This window comes from Morone saxatilis, unplaced genomic scaffold, assembly GCF_004916995.1.
Source record: "Morone saxatilis isolate NCDOM2014 unplaced genomic scaffold, NCSU_SB_2.0 Contig14, whole genome shotgun sequence".
NCBI lineage: Eukaryota > Metazoa > Chordata > Actinopteri > Moronidae > Morone > Morone saxatilis.
This window is the reverse complement of record NW_023339696.1, coordinates 1660151-1681180: the sequence shown is the minus strand read 5'-3', so window position 1 is coordinate 1681180 and position 21030 is coordinate 1660151. Positions and strand designations below refer to the sequence as shown.

Here is a 21030-nt window from a genome sequence, read left to right as displayed (position 1 = left end):
ATCTTATCACACTTAAGCAATGGTTGGCAATTGCATATGTAAAAATGTTGTAAGGAAGGTTTATTTGCCCGGGCCAGAGTAAATTTCCCAAGAAGGAGAGGAGTTGGAAATTTAGTTTTCACCCACCCATCCGCCCACCTTATCACCTATCATTCATCCAGAAGGTCACAGTCAATTATCCGATATGAGGCTGCACGACTTGCAGTGTGTGATCATCATGATTATTTGGATATCGTAATAATGACAAAGCTGCAAGAATCATGAAAAATACATCTTTTCAGCTTGCCTCGCTAAATATCATATTATGGTTTTGATATATTTTTTGGTATAATCTGTAAGTCTTGATTTCTCACTAAAAACCAAGTCCTCGAAGCCAAACAACAAAATACATTGTTTGTTATTGCCTTTAAAAACAACCGATAAGCATTTTCTGATCTGATCCCCGACCAGTAAACAGGGATGATTCTATCAACAGTTACGGTTATAGCTGACCTACATGCATGCATCATTTCTTGTGTATCCCTTGTGCATGTGTACGTGGTATACATATGTGACTCAAGGGTTATATGAGTCCATATGGGTCACACAGAAACTTTAGAAAAGCAAAATATTTTACTGTGGGTATCCATGTCATCCATTGTCAGATCAACTGTTGCCACTTAATTGGCATTACCACAGCGAACCCTCTAAATGAAATAACATGGAATAAAAAAAGTCTGCAAACAGTTCCAAACATCCCTAATTTTTGTGCAGTGTGTGCATTATTTTGTCCCAGTCAAACCGTTTTATGTCACGGTGAAATAAGAGCCTCTCCCGCTGGTTTTGCACTCTGCAGTGTGATAAGCATTCAGACACTTCAGATCGGGTCGTGTTCTTGCTGCTGCTTTTGTATTGCTTTTATCTCTTTGTGAAAGTAAGAAGTGACGCTAATAAAAAAACAATGAAGGGACTGAGCTGCTGACAAATAACAGAGGGTTTTACAAACTGGGTGACGTTTGTACATACATATTTTTGTAGTGTAGTATGAAACAATAAAATCAATTATAGCATTGCAACCAAATCCAATTATAGTATACATTTTGCTGCACACATTAATTTCACACCAAAAACCTGTGTTCATTTTAAGAGTAATGAGTTAGTCATATTTGCGCTGCCATGGCAACTGCAGCCTTGTCTTTATCATTCAGTGCCACCAAGCAGTTATGTTAGTGTCGCCATTAGTACACTGTGTGGAGGTTTTAGGTTGAACACTGATGCTGATTACTGAAAACTTCTATTTTCTGATATCACTATATGCAGAACATCATATTCTGCTGGCAAAATATTGTAATTTGAAAGTCTTGACTTAAAGAAGCTTCTATAGAAGCCTACCAACATGGTAACATGAATGTTGAGGCTGCATGAGGTGGTATACAAGTAATGTAATGCAATTCTAAGCATCAACATTGGAAGATTATTCAAAATCTGTTTCTACCTGAAGACACTCATAATAAATTCTCTTTATGAGCCTTGTTGAAACCGAGGTGGCTTATATGAGAATAAGGTACTAGTATCCTAGTAACCATCAGCGATTAGCCAATCACAACTCTCCAATAATACCTCTAGGAAATTGGCCAATTAAATAGTGCTGTGTGGTCTCCAAACAGCCTGATGAGATGTGACCTGGAGTACTGTAGAAACCAGTGGCACATTTGAATGAGTGAATTAAAGCTGCACCAATATTTTTAATCAACAATGAAAAAAAATTGTAAAGTGAAAAGAGTCATACATGTTGACAAACCCACAGGGAATTGTCACCTAACCCAGTGATTACCCTACCTCAGAGATTTTTACTCTGTTTTGGATAATTGCCTTCAGAAGGCAGCAACCATAGTGAAGCATTTAGCAGCTGAAGAGGTATATATTTCTCCCAGGACCTGGAAGAAACCAAACTTGGAGCAAAAGGTAGACTGATTATTGGATCAGGTGGCCAGAAATACAACACTAAATTAATTCTAATGTTTCTCCATTATTTGGATGTTTAAAGGGCAATTGTTAAAACATTTCTTCTTCATCATCAGTCATTATCATCATCATATTTCCAATACCGTTTATGGACCCCAGTCTGCAGAAATACACTACACGAAAAGAGCACTTTTATACCACATGCAAAAAAATGCATGGGATTAGCATATAGTAAGCATGTCTCCGTAATGCCATTTTTCGCCTATATTTGGAGCGTTATTTAGCTTTCTTCCAACATGTGAGCACAGCATGGTTGATACCAATGGATGCCGTATGTCTTCTAGTTTTATATGATACCAGTATCTTCATTCTTCATTTTAAAACTGTGCCCACTACAGCCTCTGAAAGATTGGAATGAAATGAGAGGAAGAGGTTAAAAATCTATTAACAAAGCTTTAATCCCTACACAGGAACTCTGGGGAGCTACCAATAACATGTCACAGAAAGGTACAAATAAACAGGATAGATACAGGGAAAAAAGGCATGGCAGAAAAAGATAGAAAAATGACTGTTTTGTGCTAGCCAAAAAAGAAATGTAATAACCCAGGTCTAACTGTCTCCTGTTTCTGCAGACATGTGACTGTGAAGACCACACCCACCCATAAGTTTGTGTTTACAGTCAAGACCCACCACACTGTGGCACCTGGAAGCATCGCCTTCAGCCTGCCTCAGGTACGTACACACACACATACACACAGTTAATTACTGCTTGTTGGCTCCTCATCAATCTTTCCATATCTCTCTTTCACCTATCTCTCTTGTAGAGGAAATGGGCCGGTCTCTCCATTGGCCAGGAGGTGGAAGGTATAACAATCTCTATTTGATTGCTGCAAATGATGGTTAACTATACAGGCAAATCTGCTGTAATTGATAAGCTGTCAAACTTTCTGTCCTTAAACAGCACATACGCAGTGTACAGTAAGAGATTACCACTGGAAATTTCTGCAATAGTGGGTTCATGATTTCATACAAAAGGTAGACGAACGTAGGGTTATCATTTCTAACTGGGAACAGTTTGCCGTCTGGAATTACATCTCAAGTATGTTATTAGCTGTAGCTAGCTAATTAAACTAATGTTAAGTCCATGAGTTGGCTGATTTTTACCCGCCTCATTTTCTGACTTAGCAAAAAGCTGCCACACATCCGATTTCAGACAGGATAGTGCATCCTCAAGTGTTCACCTGCAACCGCCATGTCTTTGCGCCTTGACATAGCTACACAGGTACTGATGTGAGTGACGTTGACCAAGCAGAGGCAAAAGATTAACCAAACATGCCAACAGTACCCAGAATGATGATAGCATCTGGGACTGCCTTCCACACAATTGTGGCTTTTTTAAAACGTAACCTGTAACCCCAAAAAACTCAGTTAGTGTTAAGCTAACTCCTAACTCCTTAAAGCAACAAGGTCATTTAGGCAGTAAGCTAGGTCACTAAGTCATATGCTAACAAAGTGATATTTTGATTAGGGATACTGTATGGATTCTATTAATTATTTTATTCTGTCCTGTGATAGTCTAATGTGTGGCAGTTGCATTCTGCTGTTCTGTTGTGGTCTGTACTGTCGGTCTTTCCATTGAAGCTTGAACTCCTGAGATCAGTGTGCCCCTGTCCATCTGTCCCCTCAGTGTCCAACTACAACTTTGACAAGTCCAAGCAGTGCATCGGCACCATGACAATCGAAATCGACTTCCTGCAGAAGAAGAGTACCGACTCCTCCCCCTACGACTCAGACAAGATGGCTGCCGAGTTTATACAACAGTTCAACAACCAGGCCTTCTCTGTTACCCAGCAGGTTCATATTCTCAAAATATCGAGGCTCACACACAGACGTGCAACAAAACTTGTTGCTTACTTCTTTGCGCCTTGATGTTGCTCTGTGGGTTTTTTGATCATCCTCCTGCTTTTCTCCGTCCCTTAGCTCGTGTTTAGTTTCTGCGACAAGCTGTTTGGCTTGATGGTAAAGGATATCGAGGCCATGGATGCCAGCATCCTCAGAGGAGAGCCAGCCTCTGGAAAGAAACAGAAGGTACCTGACCTTACACAGCTCTGGTGCTTCATGTGCATATTTATGAGATTTATCATAAAAACAAGTTGAATCAAAAGTTTGCAGTGTTCATTCAGGTTCAGGTGTTTGCAAGCCTTTCTCAAATTTGGCCTTTTATTGAAATTAGTTATGAGAGGGTGGGTGTGTCTTGTTTTTTTTCCCTCTTTCAGAGGAAATGGGAATGTCACCACGCAGCTACAGAAAGCTCTTAGTGATCCAGTCCCGATGGGATTCTGACATTTCGTTGTACCTCTGCCCTATCCTCTCCATATATTTTTTAGAAAAGCAGAGATTTTGTTACTTTTAAACTGGTCTAACATACAGTTACACCTCTATAATCAGACTAATTAAAACCCAAAAGAAAATCAGCTTGAAATTGAGAAATGTAATGGTCCGGATAGTATATGGGTTTCTGGTGCAGGCGTTGCTCATAATAAATCAGGGGGATAAAAGCATTATAGTGGCATATATTGTTAAATGATATGCCATATGTTTACCATATATTGCCACTGCTTAATGGCTAATTTTTTGTTTACGCATCATCTTGATCATCATACACACCCATCTGACAACTGACACCACTGTAATACAGATGAGCATCCTACTGCACAACTTATTGCGTTGTGCTCATCATTTATTCATGCACATTAATACAGTGGCCCCATAGGACAAAATGCATTCACAAGCACAGGCACAAGAGAGAAATGCCCTTCATATCTAAAAAGGCAACAGATTCTAAAATACAAAAATACATTAAGAGAAATTTGCTCCCAATTCAGGAACGCTCCAAATACAGAAATGAGGCACATCACTTTATGAAAATAAGTGTAAAGTACCTCTACATTCAGTCAGCCATTACTCATACAGAGTGTTCAGTCACTGACATGTGTCTCCCAGTCTCTCCTTTCTGCAGTAAACAGAATACATTTTCTGGTATCCAATCAGGAGAGAGAACTCCACAAAGAGGCAGTCTTCAAGGGCAGGCAGCACAAATGATGTTACGTTATTATGTGGTTAGGTGGGGATGAAGGATGTTTGCCTACCAATTTTACTTACAGCACCTTTAAAGTGCTGAGTTCTTGCTGAAGTTAATCTAAGATTAATAATTAGAAAAAAAAACATAAGACAATTTATTCAGCGTAATAAATATAAGTGTCTTCAATGAAGGCACCAGAAGCACTTATTTTTAGCATTTTTTATTGAAACAATGAAAAACTAAACAGCTGCTTTATTTCCAACACTGGGACAAGACTACTTTCTGTTCTGTTCTTCTGAAAATAATCTTGCTCCTCTGCTGGGACATTATGCAAACCATTGCTGTAGCTTGTTACTGGTTAAATCGAGCTCAATATGAGCTGTAATATCATAGCTTAGGAAAAAGTGGATTGGACTCAAATGAGTAGATGCACCAGGATGTCTTTAGGATGTGATTATATGAAGATAACTTACAAGCAGGTGTAGGTAGGCAGGCAGATAAATGGGTATAAGTCCATGAAAAGCAAAAAGCAAAAACACAGGAACACAAAATGCAACCAGAGTGACCACGGATGAAAAAAACACAAACAGGAGAAAGCCAAGAGCCAGGTATCCACAGATGAAACCGAACTGAAACTGACACAATACAACAAAAAAACACTGAATCCACAGGTGAGGGGAAGGACAACAAGAAACAGGTGAAACTAATCAGGGCGGGGCAAACAATCAAACTGGAGGGAAAACAGACAAAGACAGGAAGTGAAGTAAAACAAGACACAAGAGGAGTAAAACTACAAAATAAAACAGGACATGACAAAATAAAAACCCCAAACCATGACAATCTCATTAAGACACAGGTATATTTTTTTAAAACAAGATTATTTTTCTTTTTAGACAAAAGACTAGAAACAAGGCTTTTTTACTTCCTTGAGATTACTTTTTTGCTTCAAACATTAGAAAAATGACAAATGCACTACAAAATCAGAGCTGCAAATGCTGCAAATCACATATTATGTACAAGTTTTATTTGTTGCCTTTTAGGGTATTTTTGCTGCATTTACTTGCATTGCATGCATTTGCTCTTGTATATGTCTTTTCAGTAGTGCCCACAGTGCATTAATACTCTCCATGTAAATGAGCTAATGTTTTAATCAGTAGATGGGGAGATATATTTCTAAATCATCAGACAATCTGAGGAAAAGATGTCCTAAAGTGATTGATTGACAGGTGATGTGGGGGTGGATATATTCTGACTTAATCACAATATATCACATATATCAATATTTGCTTGGAAAAGCCCCCAAATTATTGTAGCACATTAGTAAAGCACTGAATAGAAATATCTAAAGGTGGCATGAGAAATCCAGACCTTGTTTTATATTTATAATAATATAATAATTCTCCATTGAACTTAAGACTACCACTCGGTTTACTTGTGGCCATAACAGATCATTACATTCATTTATGTTTTTTTTTTTAATATCTAAATTAATGTGTTAAATTTGACACCAAACTGGGGTGCCACCCCTCTAGATCCGCCCCTGCAGTGTAGATATGTCACCTCTCTTAGCACGGACTGATAGTGACTCTGTTTCCTCTGACAGATCGACATCGGGCTGATGGTGGGAAACAGCCAGGTGATTTTTGAGAAGGCAGAGAGTTCATCCCTTACACTGGTTGGTACGTTCCTTATCTCTCCCTACAGGTTTCCTCAAACTTTATTGTCCTCAGTGAGAATCTGGATTTTGAGGGGCTAAGAGAAGGACTAAATCAAGAGGGTAAACATGGTCAGAACCTCTTTTTCTGAAGGAAATATTTCACTGCCGTGAAACAATCTTGATGGTGCTGCATAAACAACAGTCTCTTACCACAGTCCCTCCACAGGATGGCAGTAAGAGCACATTACAGTATGCTCTCATTAATGCATCACCTCCGTCTGTCTGCTAAGGAAAAGGCAGACTTAAAGAAGAGATAGAACAGATCAAACTGCTTTAATTTGATGGTTTTTAATTCATTATTGAGCTCCTCAGAAATCCCATTTTCCTTCCTGTCTGACCATCTTGAAACATGGTTTATGTTCAGAACTTCACAATCCTCTATAGAGGATGAGAGCAGCCCATCCAGGTACTTTGCCCCTGAGTCATGCTCCTGCCCCCTTTTGGGTGAAAGCAGTTCCTCTAATTTGACTGGCCGTAAATGTAAATTCTGAGGTCTCTCCCAATCTAATAGTATAAAATAAGAATGCTATATTGCTCTTTAGCTATGGCCAACGAGGCAAACAATTATGTAATCATCGCCAATCAAGGATCAGTGTCATTGTATAGAAGAAATAAAGAAATAGGGGTCGATGACTGTCCTTTCAGTCTGCCTCCATCACAGTGGACGGACCTGACATATAGCTACCTTATTGAATCTCATATTTCTGACATCTCACACTGTTTCTGTCATTCAGATTCTTTGTGTTTATAATCAACGTTTTACTACGAGTCAGGTTTTTTATCCATTTCCTGCATTACTTTATGCTGTTAAATTTCTTTTCATTAAAAACTTTATTTACACCATTACTGAGACACTTTACTGATTCTCTTTAATCTACAGTTACAATGTGCACACACTTTATTTACTCAGTAACATCATTAACAAACTTGTGATGAAACCTTTCCAACAGACGCATACTGACAGTTTACCATTTTGTATCCTCTCTGTGGATGACCTTAAGCCACAGATCTCTTCTTTTACTGTCCTTCATTCTTTGGGGAAGTAAAGAAAATAAACTGGGTTTTTCAACACAGCAGCTTTTAGGCATAGTACCACTGGACACTTTTACAGCACTTGTTTCACCCAAAAGGGGGCAGTGAAGACAAGAAAGTGACATATGCCTGCTCTCATCTATCCTCATGTAGTCACTTGCCTTAACATATATCTCTGTTATTTTCCACTGAAGTAGTTCCTTTATGTTTTTCAACAGGTAAGGCAAAGACCAAGGAGGCCCGACAGACAATCATCAACCCAGAATGGAACTTTGAGAAGATGGGAATTGGAGGTCTGGACAAGGAATTCTCTGACATTTTCCGCAGAGCCTTTGCTTCCCGAGTCTTCCCTCCAGACATTGTGGAGCAGATGGGTAAGAAACTCTATCCTCACTCTTTTTTGTTGCTTTTCCTGATTTAACCGTGCCAGATTGCCTTCGTTTTTTGTGCTGTTGTCTAACATCCTTTATTGACTCTACTGACTATTTATGAGGTTTAAAACCTGCTTCATATGAAATAGATGTGATGCAAGTAATTCTTTGGCTTTTGGGTTTTACTGTAAATGAAGTGTCAAAACCTGGTTGGGATAACCTTGCTAGTAAATTTGTATGCTGCATATTCCCCACAGTAGCAAAATGTAATATACAGTACTACGATGGAGGAAACAGGGTTATTCACAGTGCAACAGCAGCTATTTTGTCTCTCTCACACACAGACAATAACATAGAATTTATTCACTGGTTCAATGATTCATTTTATTAACTTGGTTTCTTCCCCCTCTGGCACATAAAACTATTTTATAACATGCATACATCTTTTCTCCCTCTTCCTCTCCTGCCTCCTCCCTCTGACTCTTTCCTCGATCCTTTCATTTCTCTCCCATCTTACTCTCTTTCCCTTCCATTTTTGTCTTCATTCACTTTGACGTCTGTCACCCTCCCCATTTTCTTTGCTCCAGGCTGTAAGCACGTGAAGGGCATCATGCTGTTTGGGCCTCCGGGCTGTGGTAAAACGCTGATGGCCAGGCAGATCGGTAAGATGCTCAATGCCCGTGAGCCCAAGGTCGTCAACGGCCCAGAGATCCTCAACAAGTACGTAGGAGAGTCTGAGGCCAACATCCGCAAACTGTTTGCCGACGCGGAGGAGGAGCAGAAGAGGGTGAGAGACGCTCAATGCACTTTTCTATAAGCTCAATTTAAAAGAAAAAAAGACTGAACTCATCATTTGGACCTGTCTCCAGCTCGGAGCCAACAGCGGCCTCCATATCATCATCTTCGATGAGCTGGACGCCATCTGCAAGCAGAGAGGCACAGGCGCCAGCAGCACAGGCGTGCACGACACTGTGGTCAACCAGCTCCTGTCTAAGATTGACGGTGTGGAGCAACTTAACAACATCCTGGTCATCGGTCAGTATATGAGAGGGGACTGATTCACTTCGTTAACATACCTAACAGCTGTAAGATGGTTCTCAACCTTTTAGAGTCCCCCCCCATGTGTAACACAACACTTGAAAGCTACCTTACTCACACAAGAAGAGCATTGTTTTGCTCACAGACAGAACAACTCATACATGTCTTTAGATTTGTTGGAATAACAGCACCTTGTCAATCAACATGTCTGCTTTAGGCCTAAAAGCCTATAGCAGTGGTTCCCAACCTGGGGGTTGCCAAAGCTTCATAGGGCGTCACAAGGTCTTCTTGATTTTAAGGTGTGCTAGAAGACTTATATCTCAGCATCTGGTTCCCTTCTGTGAAAGGTAAATGTAAAGTACAGTAAATTGTGAATTGCCAAGCATCAGGGACAAGAAAACACTGAATTTGTCAAAATAGAAGCATGTTGAGTATTTATGATGACAGATTGTCTGCTCAAAATTCATCCAAATCACTCGTTTTATACAAATGTCTTGCAGTTACTGAGTTCACTGTTTGGGTTCATTGTACAGTTTGGAATATAATATGAAATAACAATAGAATATGAGTCAGGAGTCATCAGTTTACTAAATGATAGAAAAGGGCTCCCTTAAGGAAAAATGTTGGGAACCACTGGCCCCTGGTTCTTGTCCCCTGTTTTGAATGTCATTAAAGGGATGACATCACTGAGAGCTGCTTCCTGTCTCTAATTCCGCCCTGCTTGCCACAATATGTTTTATTTTACACTCCACAACCATTTAAAGACCCCCAGATTGAGAACCACTGGATTAGAAAGCAGAGGCACGTTCACACATATTTCACTGATCAATTCAAACAGCATGCTTGCGACCGATGCATGAGCACTAGAGAGTCGTGTAGGAAACATGACGCTGCTGCAAAGCAGAAATCACTTTATGAAACGCGCCCCAGATTGAAAACCATTCAATGATATTTGTTTTCTGTGCACATGTTCAGACATTTAATGTTCCATGATGATTGAAATACTGTTGCGTTATCTCCTGAATGGATAATGGCATTCTCCTGTCCAAATCTGAGAATACACTGTATATAAAAGAGATGTGGGAGAAAGAGGGGAATTTCAGAAGAGGGCTGGAGGAGAATGTCAAGCACAATGGAATTTATTCTGTTTGAAAAAATATTGGTAGTTATTTTATCACAACCCCTGCAGAAATGACACCACGGAGGTGGAGGTATCTGGAGACTATGTGGGACAAATAATGCCAGTCACTTCCATATTTTCTTTTTTGTGGGGGAGACAACGGGCAAGCTGAGCCTTCAGCCATGGTGACAGGATTAGGATTTTGGAACGACTGGAAAGATGCAGGCTCCCCCTTGTCCCATTGTTAATAATAAATCAGGAAGTCAGTATAGGACTGTATGATGGAGAGCTAGACGGCTTTTTCAAGTCAAACCATCTGAGGACATTCACAGTTATCACCATAATGGAAATTCACCACAATAAATTAGGTTTTATCGCGATAGTATCGTATATCGTCCCATCCCAAATAATGTATTTGGAGTTAGTATTCCTTTTAGATGTGATATTGTATACATGGGTGACATCTCATTTGAAGGGTAGGACAGCAATGATAAGAAATTTGTACAAATACAGAAAATACAGAAAATATATATCAGAATCACTTTTATTGGCCAGGTATGTGCACACATACAAGGAATGTAACGTACACAGAATAGCATAAATAAAAAGGACAACAGGCTCAACAAAATAGACAAACTACTATGTACAGGTAGGTGGATATGACAGTATATACAGAACAATATGCAGAGCATGCATAGATGTGTTACATTATGTGATATATTATGGAAAGGCTGTTATTCTCCCTCAAATTCCAGAGAGAAACTATTTTTTCAGACACAATGGGCCTCATGTAAGAATCCTATCCTATCTTGACTTAAACGTCTCCTACCTTTTGAAACACTTCGTGTTTCAAGTCAGACTCACCAAACTCTCTTCACTGCACCAACTTGTTGTAAATTGCTCGCTTCAACATGATCTGTGCCCTCTGCTCATGACGGAGTGTGCACTCGTGATATTTGATCATTAGTATAAACTCTGTCCCCAAAATTATTCTGTAAGAAGAACTACCTGTTCTGCTCCATGTGTGGGCACGTTCCATTCACGGTAGTAGTATTAGAGGACCAGAAAGAATTTGCTAAACGTGTCTCTAGAGCAGCGCTGTACTGTAAAAATCATAAAGAGTGAATAGTTTGACATTGAGATAGTGACTGGACAGACCTGAAGCTGCTGCAGTGACATAGTTTTCCTATCAACTACTGAACTGTATAAGTTGCCTCACCAAATATGCCAATTAATCATTAAATGTAAAAAAAAAAGTTGTCAAACTGCTTAGTAAATTGGTAAGCCATGATGATAAGTTTGTGAACAGAATATTACTAAGTTTATTTTGGGTTTTAGAAAGAGGGGGAGATAGACTTATATGTGTAACTTCAGAACAAATGTGTTTATACAAGTGATTCTTGGCCCATTGTCAGTTTTAAAGGTCCAGTGTGTAACATTTAGGAGGATCTAATGTCAGAAAAGTATGGAAGCCCATTTCCCCCAATGTGACGAAAACAAGAAAGATTCTGTAAGTAATTATAATGAGAAACTTTCTCAGTATTTTATTATTGGCAGAAATGGGCTTCCATAGAAAATGGGATATAATATGTGTATTTTCATTAGTGTATAATCATATCAATATAAGTATCTTTGTGTTTTTGTGTGATATCTTCTATCTTCATATAATGTCAGGACATTTATTTATCATTAGACAACACAAGGTTGTATAACGAAATGAAAATATGCTGTCCCTTAATGCAACACACATAGAAAAAGATAATTACATTTATAGAATAACATAGAAAATGGAAAGAATAAAATAAATGATATCATAGTACATTTCTGTATGAATTAATTTAATACAGTATCAGTGTATATATCAGTCAGCATCAGTAACATAACTCTGCCCTCCCTCCTTCCTGCCATTCTCTCAGTGTTGTTTTCTATTCCTCTCCAGGTATGACCAACAGGCCTGACCTGATAGATGATGCCCTGATGAGGCCTGGCAGGTTTGAGGTCAAGATGGAAATTAGTAAGTGTTCAGCTCTCTCTCTTCTTTCTTTAGAAACAACTCAACTTGGTATTGTGGTTAAAGTTGGCATCCCTCATCTCTGTCTATGACTTCAAATGCTGAAATATCACCTATTGTTTACTTGTAGTTTTAGAATATAACATGATCACATAAATGAGTAAAAAAAAAGCAGATGACAGTAAAAAATGACAGAAGTATTTTTTTTATTATTCTTTAGAAAGCACAATGTGAAAACAATTTCACGTTTAAAAAGTCCAGTCTAACCTTTCCTTCCACAAGAAGAGCTTGTGTATGGAGCCCTGAAACTGACAAAATGTAGTAAAATGTAGTAAAATGTGTCAAATGTATTTCCCTTTAAAGCTGCAGTAGGTAATCTTTATTAAAAATAGCTTTCACTATATCCTGGCAGTAGTATGTGAGACAAATAATCTGCGAAAAAATCAGGTTCCTTTGATTCGTTGTAATGCTCCTAATGGCATTTGCAAGAATCCACTGTGCCTCAATAAAAACAACCAAAGATCAGAAAAGAAAAATGTAAAGACACTTTGGACTGGTGGCTTGAAGGTAATTGATGTCTTATTCCCAGCATTGATATTTGATGACCTGGTAATTAGACTCAATAATCAACTATCTTTCTTGGCTAATAAGATGCTAAAATTACATGTGCAACTTAAGCAGGGTTGTTGCGTTTTTGCACTTGAACCTTGGTACTTGTTTGTACAGTCATTTTAGTCATTCAAGCTAACACAAACAAATGTTACTACTTAGAAGTTCAAAGACACTATAATTCCATCTTCTTAATCTTTAGTTATATTGTTGATTTGTCTGATAGTCTTGGCTTGTACTAAGTTTTGGCAGTTTTGGACTGCCATAATTATGAAAACAATTTTTCTGCACTATAAATCTTTTTATGTATTCATTGTATTCCTTATTTTTTCATCAAAATATCATGCCAATAAATCAGCATGGAGTTGCATTGAATGTGTTTGTGAATAGAGGCATCCATTTATTACCTTCTCTGCTTACCTTCCACTGTCCCTTCCTGCCCCATCGTCTAACCTCCAGGTCTGCCTGATGAGAAGGGGCGTGTCCAGATCCTGACCATCCACACCAACAAGATGCGAAACTTCGGCCTGCTCGCTCCTGATGTCGAAATCAAGGAGCTGGCAGCCGAGACTAAGAACTACAGCGGTGCAGAGCTGGAGGGGCTGGTCAGGGCTGCCCAGTCCACTGCCATGAACCGACACATCAAGGTCACTTGCAAAGGCATTTTCAAATACTCTCATACGCACAGCTGACTCAAGCACGAGCTGGGCTCAGCTGTCAGTAAAACACCTTTTTATAGCTTCAAATAACCAATTAAAACCAAAATTTACACTTCATGTCCCATCTGCTAACATGGAGGCAGCAGGCTTTATGGCTGTATACTGCAGTTAGCCACCAGGGGGAGATAGAGATGTTTTAGCTTCACTTTTGGAGAACTGTCATGTCATCCATCTTTATATATGTCGAGGGTTTAACCCAACAGTCAGTGTGTTATATTGTAATAAAAGCTTGCACTGTCAGTAGTGGTCAGCAGAGTAACCATGCTAGCAGATAAGCATGCAAGCAGATTAGCTTGCTAGCAGTAGTGCTAGCTTGGCTCCCAACTCACAAGTGACTTTCTACTTGCAGGTCTTAACAGTCTGTCAGCAAACTGACTCTAGTGCAACAGCTCTAATTGTTTACATCACCAAAGCACCAAAGCATGATGGGTACCAAGTAGCAAATTACAAAATATATGAATTCCTTTCGAAAAAATAAAGCAATAGTAGTGTGTAAGTGTTAGCCTTGACCTCAACAGACAAAATGATCTAAAAATTAAATAATAAATAAATAAATAAATAAACTCAAGAAGTGCTTAGTCCATTTTCTGGAGCTTTCACACACATCTCACAGCCTTTATCAACAAGTGGAATTGGTTTTAGTGGCCATTATATGATTAACAACCACCCTCAATTGAGATTATTTTAAGAACCCTTTTATTTTGTAGGGAGACTTGGTTGCACTGTTAAAGGGGTACTCCAGTGATTTTGTATTGCACTTCCATAAATTTAGGGGGTCACAATAGACTCATTAAAAACAGAATCTTTCAAATCCAATTTCAACCCGCAGAGGCAGTGGCTCCCTTGTTCAGTCCTTCACAGCTCTCTATATAATAGACAGTCTTGACACTTTGAAGACACTTTTGTATCCCGAGCCACAGAAGACATTATAAAACAGTTTTCGCAGGCTGAATAGTACTCCTCATGGGGAGTAAATCTGAATTTGATGTGTAAAATTGATGGTGCCCTTTAAACCTGGCATTGTTTTGATGTAGTTTTATGTGTATGTTCTTTTTACAGGCTACATCTACAGTGGAAGTGGACATGGAGAGGGCAGAGAAGCTGCAGGTCACCAGATCTGACTTCATGGGGTCCCTCAACAATGACATAAAACCTGTATGTACCAGGATCTTCGACATACTTCCTGACTGCTGATTACAGTATGATCCTGGGATATAGTTGTTAACACTTCCTCATGCTTTTATCCAGGCGTTTGGTACAAACCAGGAGGATTACTCCACCTACATCATGAACGGCATCATCAAATGGGGAGACCCAGTCACTCATGTCCTGGATGATGGAGAGCTGCTGGTACAGCAGACCAAGAACAGTGATCGCACACCACTGGTGGCTGTGTTATTGGAGGGTAAGATCACACCATTTATATTTTATTTTACTTACTTGCAGACAGTTTTCATCTAGTTTGCTACTACTTCTCTTGCATGTACACACGCAAAATAGAAAGATATCTACAGCCCCACACATGTGAACAAATGATTCCTATGCAGTTAACCAAAATGGCCGCTCCAGGTGGCTACTTTCTGTGTTTGCTTTCTGTTGGACTCAAAGGCAAGCATATGAAATGATTCATGTAAAAATCATGTTTATTTGAAAAGCTGTATGAGGCTCCTGTAGCAGATATAGGTTTGCAGGCCATGTTTCACTCTACCACGGAGTTTGCACAACACATAGAGCCATAATAGCCACATTTATGGACATTATGTTCTTATTAGCCTAGCAGAGCCTTTCCAGTGAGCCAACATAGCAAGTCAAAGCAAGGCCGTTTATTTATTTATTTATTTATTTATAAAGCACATTTCATACACAAAGGTAGATTCAAGGTGCTGTACTGTGAGGTTAAAAACAAGACAGTTCAAAGATAAAACAACAGCCTTGGGCGGCCGGTTAGCTCAACTGGTAGAGCTGGCAACCATGTACTGAGTCCTTGCTGCAGTGGCCCAGGTCTGATTCCAACCTGTGGCCGTTTGCTGCATGTCATCCCGTCTCCCTGCCCCCATATTTTCTATCTTCAGCTGTCGCTATCAATTAAAAGGCAATAAAAGACAAAAAAAAGATAAAACAACACACTTATATACTTATACAATTTAAAAAACAATATAATAGAATAAAAAAGCATAATAAAGAGAAAGAATAAGAAATTAAAATAGTAAAAGCACAATTTTTACTATAATTTAGTAAACAGTATAAACAGTGTTATAAACAGAGAATAAATTGCTCATTAAATGACTCAAACTACACGTCAGCTTTCACCCCACTGAAAAGCTTCACACATACAAACACACGCAGGCAGTGAATTGTACCCCTCCTTTCCTCTCCACACACACACACACGCAGGTCCACCCCACAGTGGAAAGACGGCCTTGGCAGCTAAGATTTCAGAGGACTCGCAGTTCCCCTTCATTAAGATCTGCTCTCCAGACAAGATGATTGGATACTCAGAGATCTCTAAGTGCCAGGCAATCAAAAAGGTAAGTGCTGCAGTGTTTTAACCCATAGAGTATGTGAGCAAACACTGAAACATTTGCATTTGAACAATGGCTTATGGAACCATTTAATCTGTTTAATTGCTCCTTCCCTTTCACCAATGACTCCTCCCTTTGTTTTTTCCACCCATTAATGCCTCTCTGCATCCTCCCTGCCTGTTGCTCATTTGTCTCTCCCTCCCTCCCTCCCTCCCTCCCTCTGTTTCAGGTCTTTGAGGATGCTTATAAGTCGCAGCTCAGCTGTGTGGTGGTGGATGACATTGAGCGTCTGCTGGACTATGTCCCCATCGGACCTCGGTTCTCCAACCTGGTACTCCAGGCTCTGCTGGTGCTGCTGAAGAAAGCTCCCCCAAAGGTTAGAGTGCATCTGCACCCTCTGTACATATTGTTACTATACTCCAGTCAACATATTCCAAAAAGACCAAAACCAATAATAAATGGATCCTAATTACTATTTGTCTTCTTCTTTCTCTGTGAATAATAATTGAACAGACATCAGTGAGCCGCACTGTTGCACTGATGAAGGAGTGTGAACGCACACCCAAAGGCATTGAAAATAATTGGAGGTGTGGAGAGAGAAGAGAGCTTGCCAGACCTCTGCTTTGAGTAATGTTTGCTAAATATTTCAGTGCCCAGCTGTTTAAGAAAATCACTGAGCCTTTTTGAAAACTAAAACTACTTATTTGTGACACATTCTTCAGTAGGAATAAATGGGCTAGGAGCTGTGTTCAACAGCAGGGTAGGAATGTTCACAGAGAACAATAGTTCCTAACAGTGTCATACTTGACCCAGACAAGCTAATTAAATCAAGCAAGAGGCGGGCTTTACTACACTACCACTTCCTTCCTGATTTGATGCCGTTTACTTCGCCGGTAAATAGTGTGAGAGCTACGGAGCAGGGGTATGGTGGGGGGGTAAACTCAGTTATTCACCTCTTTGAAAAGCTAGAGTTTACTCATCTAGAACTCGACGTCTGCTTGAATCCACTTTTTTTCCCCAGTAATCATATTCTGGTTGTGCATGCAGCAGTTTTTTTCACTCTTTGCCTTCGCCTGTTCGCCCGTAGCGATGTGTCTCTGTGTGATTGGCCTCTAACTCCTTTTTGGTTGTGGTCTTTTCATGCAATTTTTGGTTAATAAGAAAGACATAGAATATCACCAGTGTGATCTTCTGACATTTTGGGAAATACTCTGCTTTATTGAAAAGATTAGCTAGGAATATCCATACCACTCTCATATCTGTACGGTAAATAATAAGGCTGCAGTTGATTTCCTTATCATAGCATAAAGACTGGAAGACAGGGCTAGCTTATTTAATCTGTACAAGTGCTAAAGTGTAACAATGGCACGTGGGTTAAGGCAGGGTTATGTGACTATTTTTTGTCAAGATGCAGTAGCCAGGCTAGCTTTTAGCTGTTGGACTGTTTACAGTCTTTATGCCAAGCTAAGCTAACCAGCTGTTGGCGGTAGCTCCATTTTAATCAGACAGATACAAGAGTGATATACATTTTTTAATGTAACTCTCTGTAACAAAACAAATAAGCATGTTTCCCAAATGGTATACTATTCCTTTAAGATGACAACTGTATAATGTGTAATAAACAGGCAAAAACAAAGTATTACCCCATAATTTGACATTTTTATTTGATTTTTTTCCTTAAAGTTTTAATTTCCTCCTTATGTGCAAGTTTTCTTTCAGTGTTTTAGTGCATTAACAAACAGTTTAATTTAAGTGGAGTCAGTTGATTCATAAAAGTAATTAGATCAACAAAAGTTGGAACAGTTTATATGTTTATTTCAGAATTACCTAAACCTAGTGAAAACCTACACTATGCCTGTGGTTATATCTATCCAATCATTGGTATTACATTTTTGAAATCGTGAACTTGTGAATGGACAATCACGGAAATTGAATTTCCCATATGGTATAATTAAGAAAGGTCAAAACAAGTCATTTCTTTCTCCTGCAGGGCCGGAAGCTGCTCATCATTGGCACCACCAGCAGGAAGGACGTGCTGCAGGAGATGGAGATGTTGGACGCCTTCAGCACCACCATCCACATTCCCAACATCTCTACTGGGGAGCAGCTAGTTGACGCTTTAGAGGTAGTGTAGTCAACATATTTGGTTGCTTGGAGGTAAAGAAGCTCATGACTGTGCTTTTGTACAAGGACACTCAGATGAATGTGGTGAATTACACAGAACCATCCCCCATTCTCAAGAGCGCACATTCAATCACACACTCAGCCTTGAAAGATCCAGCACAGTAACCTTTGTGTACACGAGGAAAAAACATTCACATTCACTAACATTGCTAAAGTGTTGTATTGCAGTTTGGTTGAAGGTTAAGAACATAAGAAAAAAGCTCCTTTCTTTGTTTTCCTTGTAGCTGCTGGGGAGCTTCACGGATAAAGAGCGCGCCAGCATTGCACAGCAGCTCAAAGGGAAGCGAGTCTGGATTGGCATCAAGAAACTCCTTGGGCTCATCGAGATGTCGCTGCAGGTACAGGAAACTCACCAAAGCAGGGGCCATAGCAATGGCTCAGAAACCACCGTGCATAAGCTGAGGTGGCTTCTGCATTTCTGGGCCCATAGAGTTAAGTCTTTCTCAGGTTAAGAGCATGTGTGTTTGTTCCTCCAGCAAGATCAGCTGACTTCCTGTTGGCTCCCTGCACACATGAACTGCATTAAGTAATTTAACAATATGGCTTTTCTAGACTTTACAAGTTTTATTGGTCTCAATAGAACTTCTGATTATAAAAGTTATAAATAAAGAGTTTTTCGAGGGGCTTGTGATAGTCCAAATATTCTTTTCCCACTGATTTTTGGGCTAGTGTACATCACGTGATCCTGTAATACTGAGTGTTCCTACAACACAGCCCAGCCAAGAAATAGTCCACATAAACCCCTATAAAGAAAGATTTTGTGTCATTTTTGCACTGCCAGCTGAACAGATTTTATGAACATGCATGTGCAGAACGCCGGTGTTCAATCGTTATTAACAATTTAGGACACATGAATCTGAGGGAGGCTGATTGTTTCTTGCCGCTGTCTTCGATCATGCCTTAACCATCAGCATAAAAAAGATGGATGTCGCGTCTGCACTTCCTCCCACTGTACAAAAATGAAGCCAAGATATCCTGGATACAACAGCTGCCATCTTTCGCCATTCAGAGCCAGAGTCTGCGCAGTAGTGATCAGGGTTGGCAATCAAAGTACCGCCCATACAGCCAGCCGACTCAATCACAAGCAGGCCTCAGCTGTCAATCATGATGTGAAACCCCCTTTTTATAGCTTCAAATAACTAATTAAAACCAAACTTACCAGATATCAAGGCTTTAGGTTTAAGAAAATTCAGAAACCTATGGGTTATTTTATGCAGTCTATGGTTCGCAATCACTGGACAACAGTTGATATGTAGCTACCATTTGTGCTCCAGTGGACGTCCAAAATGGGAGACTTCTGATGTGACTGCGAGGCCCCATATTGACTTGCTGATTATTTGTTTCTGCTGTGACAGACAGTTCAATCTTTCTATCCTTCTACTTTCTTTTACTCTCTCTAGATGGACCAGGATTACAGAGTGTCCAAGTTCCTGTCTCTGCTCAGAGACGAGGGGGCGTGAGTACAAGCGTTCTGCACCAATCACATTTTCATTTCATTGCTTGTCAACATCATTCACTTAAACCCTCTTATTTTATTCCCATCTTGAAAATGGCTCAGTCATGTCACACAAGAATACATATTGATTTTGAAGACTCCAATGTTATATTTTCACACTGCACATACAGAGTAGATGTGCCTATTGTCCTAACAGTGAAGAAAAAGGCTAACAATCCTCTTCTCACTAACTTTGGACTATAACGGCTTTATTTTGCGATCACCAGGTTGAATGAAGGCGATCAAATCCGAATTTAAGCTGTCAAACGGTCTCGCTGTGCACCGGTAAGGTCAACACCAAAGCAATGTTGAGATGAGACTTGTGCCTAAATATTAGGAGTACAAAACCTGTAGCTTACTAGTTAGCAATTAGATTAGTATTTACATAGTTTTTCCCTACTGCTGTAGGAATGTTATTGCAGTACCAGCTTAAGATAACTGTTTGAATTGTGTTTTAGTGTACAGTACATTTTACACAAAAGCATTTATGCTGAGGATTCAAACTTTTCATTTTGCCAAATTAATTAAAACTTCATTTTGTGTCATTCATTTCAAAGTTTAAAAGGTCCAGTGTGTAACATTTAGGAGGATCTACTGGCAGAAATATAATATAATATTCATAGGTATGTTTTCATTAGTGTATAATTCACCTGAAAATAAGAATTGTTGTGTTTTTGTTGCCTTAAAATGAGCTATTTTATCTCTACAGACGCCATGGGTTGCCTTCCACGGAGGCTGCCATGTTGAACCGCTACGTTTATAAAGTAGCCCAGAGCAGACAAACCAAAAACTGATTCTAAATAGGGCTGTTCGCGTTTTTCATAGCCACCAGAGTTTCTCCCTCATGGAAAGGGAGGATGCGACTTTAACGTTAGATATGCCACTAACTCCTACACACTGGACCTTTTAAGCAGAACTATGTAACTTTGGTTAACAGTCGCCGCTGGGGCCACAAGTGATGCTCACATGATAATGATAAATGCTGATGATGAGAGAATGAGAAAAGAGTCATCAATATAAGTTACACAGCAATATCAATGTCAAGTTTACTAACATTAGCTAACATTAGCGACCAGCTACTGGTCGTATATGATACAGAGAACAGCAGTGTCACCAAAAGGATAGAGGGTATTGAAAAAATTACATTAATAAGCCTGCCCTTTAACTTTAAAGGTCCAGTGTGTAA

The 21030-nt window shown here is 39.5% G+C and overlaps 1 protein-coding gene across 1 annotated transcript in view; it reads left to right on the top strand.

Annotated features, from left to right (window-relative positions):
- Window positions 1–2576: 2576 nt before the first annotated feature.
- LOC118322653 (vesicle-fusing ATPase) overlaps window positions 2577–21030 on the top strand; it is a gene marked incomplete at its 5' end in the record, with an annotated part of 22113 nt that continues 3659 nt past the window's right edge. The window contains 17 exon segments of the mRNA XM_035654385.1: window positions 2577–2676; window positions 2769–2808; window positions 3632–3798; window positions 3925–4032; window positions 6630–6705; window positions 7994–8149; window positions 8734–8933; window positions 9016–9181; window positions 12244–12318; window positions 13384–13571; window positions 14703–14798; window positions 14892–15048; window positions 16038–16171; window positions 16395–16541; window positions 18156–18290; window positions 18574–18687; window positions 19750–19805. Coding sequence (XP_035510278.1) covers window positions 2577–2676; window positions 2769–2808; window positions 3632–3798; window positions 3925–4032; window positions 6630–6705; window positions 7994–8149; window positions 8734–8933; window positions 9016–9181; window positions 12244–12318; window positions 13384–13571; window positions 14703–14798; window positions 14892–15048; window positions 16038–16171; window positions 16395–16541; window positions 18156–18290; window positions 18574–18687; window positions 19750–19805 — 2115 coding nt within the window.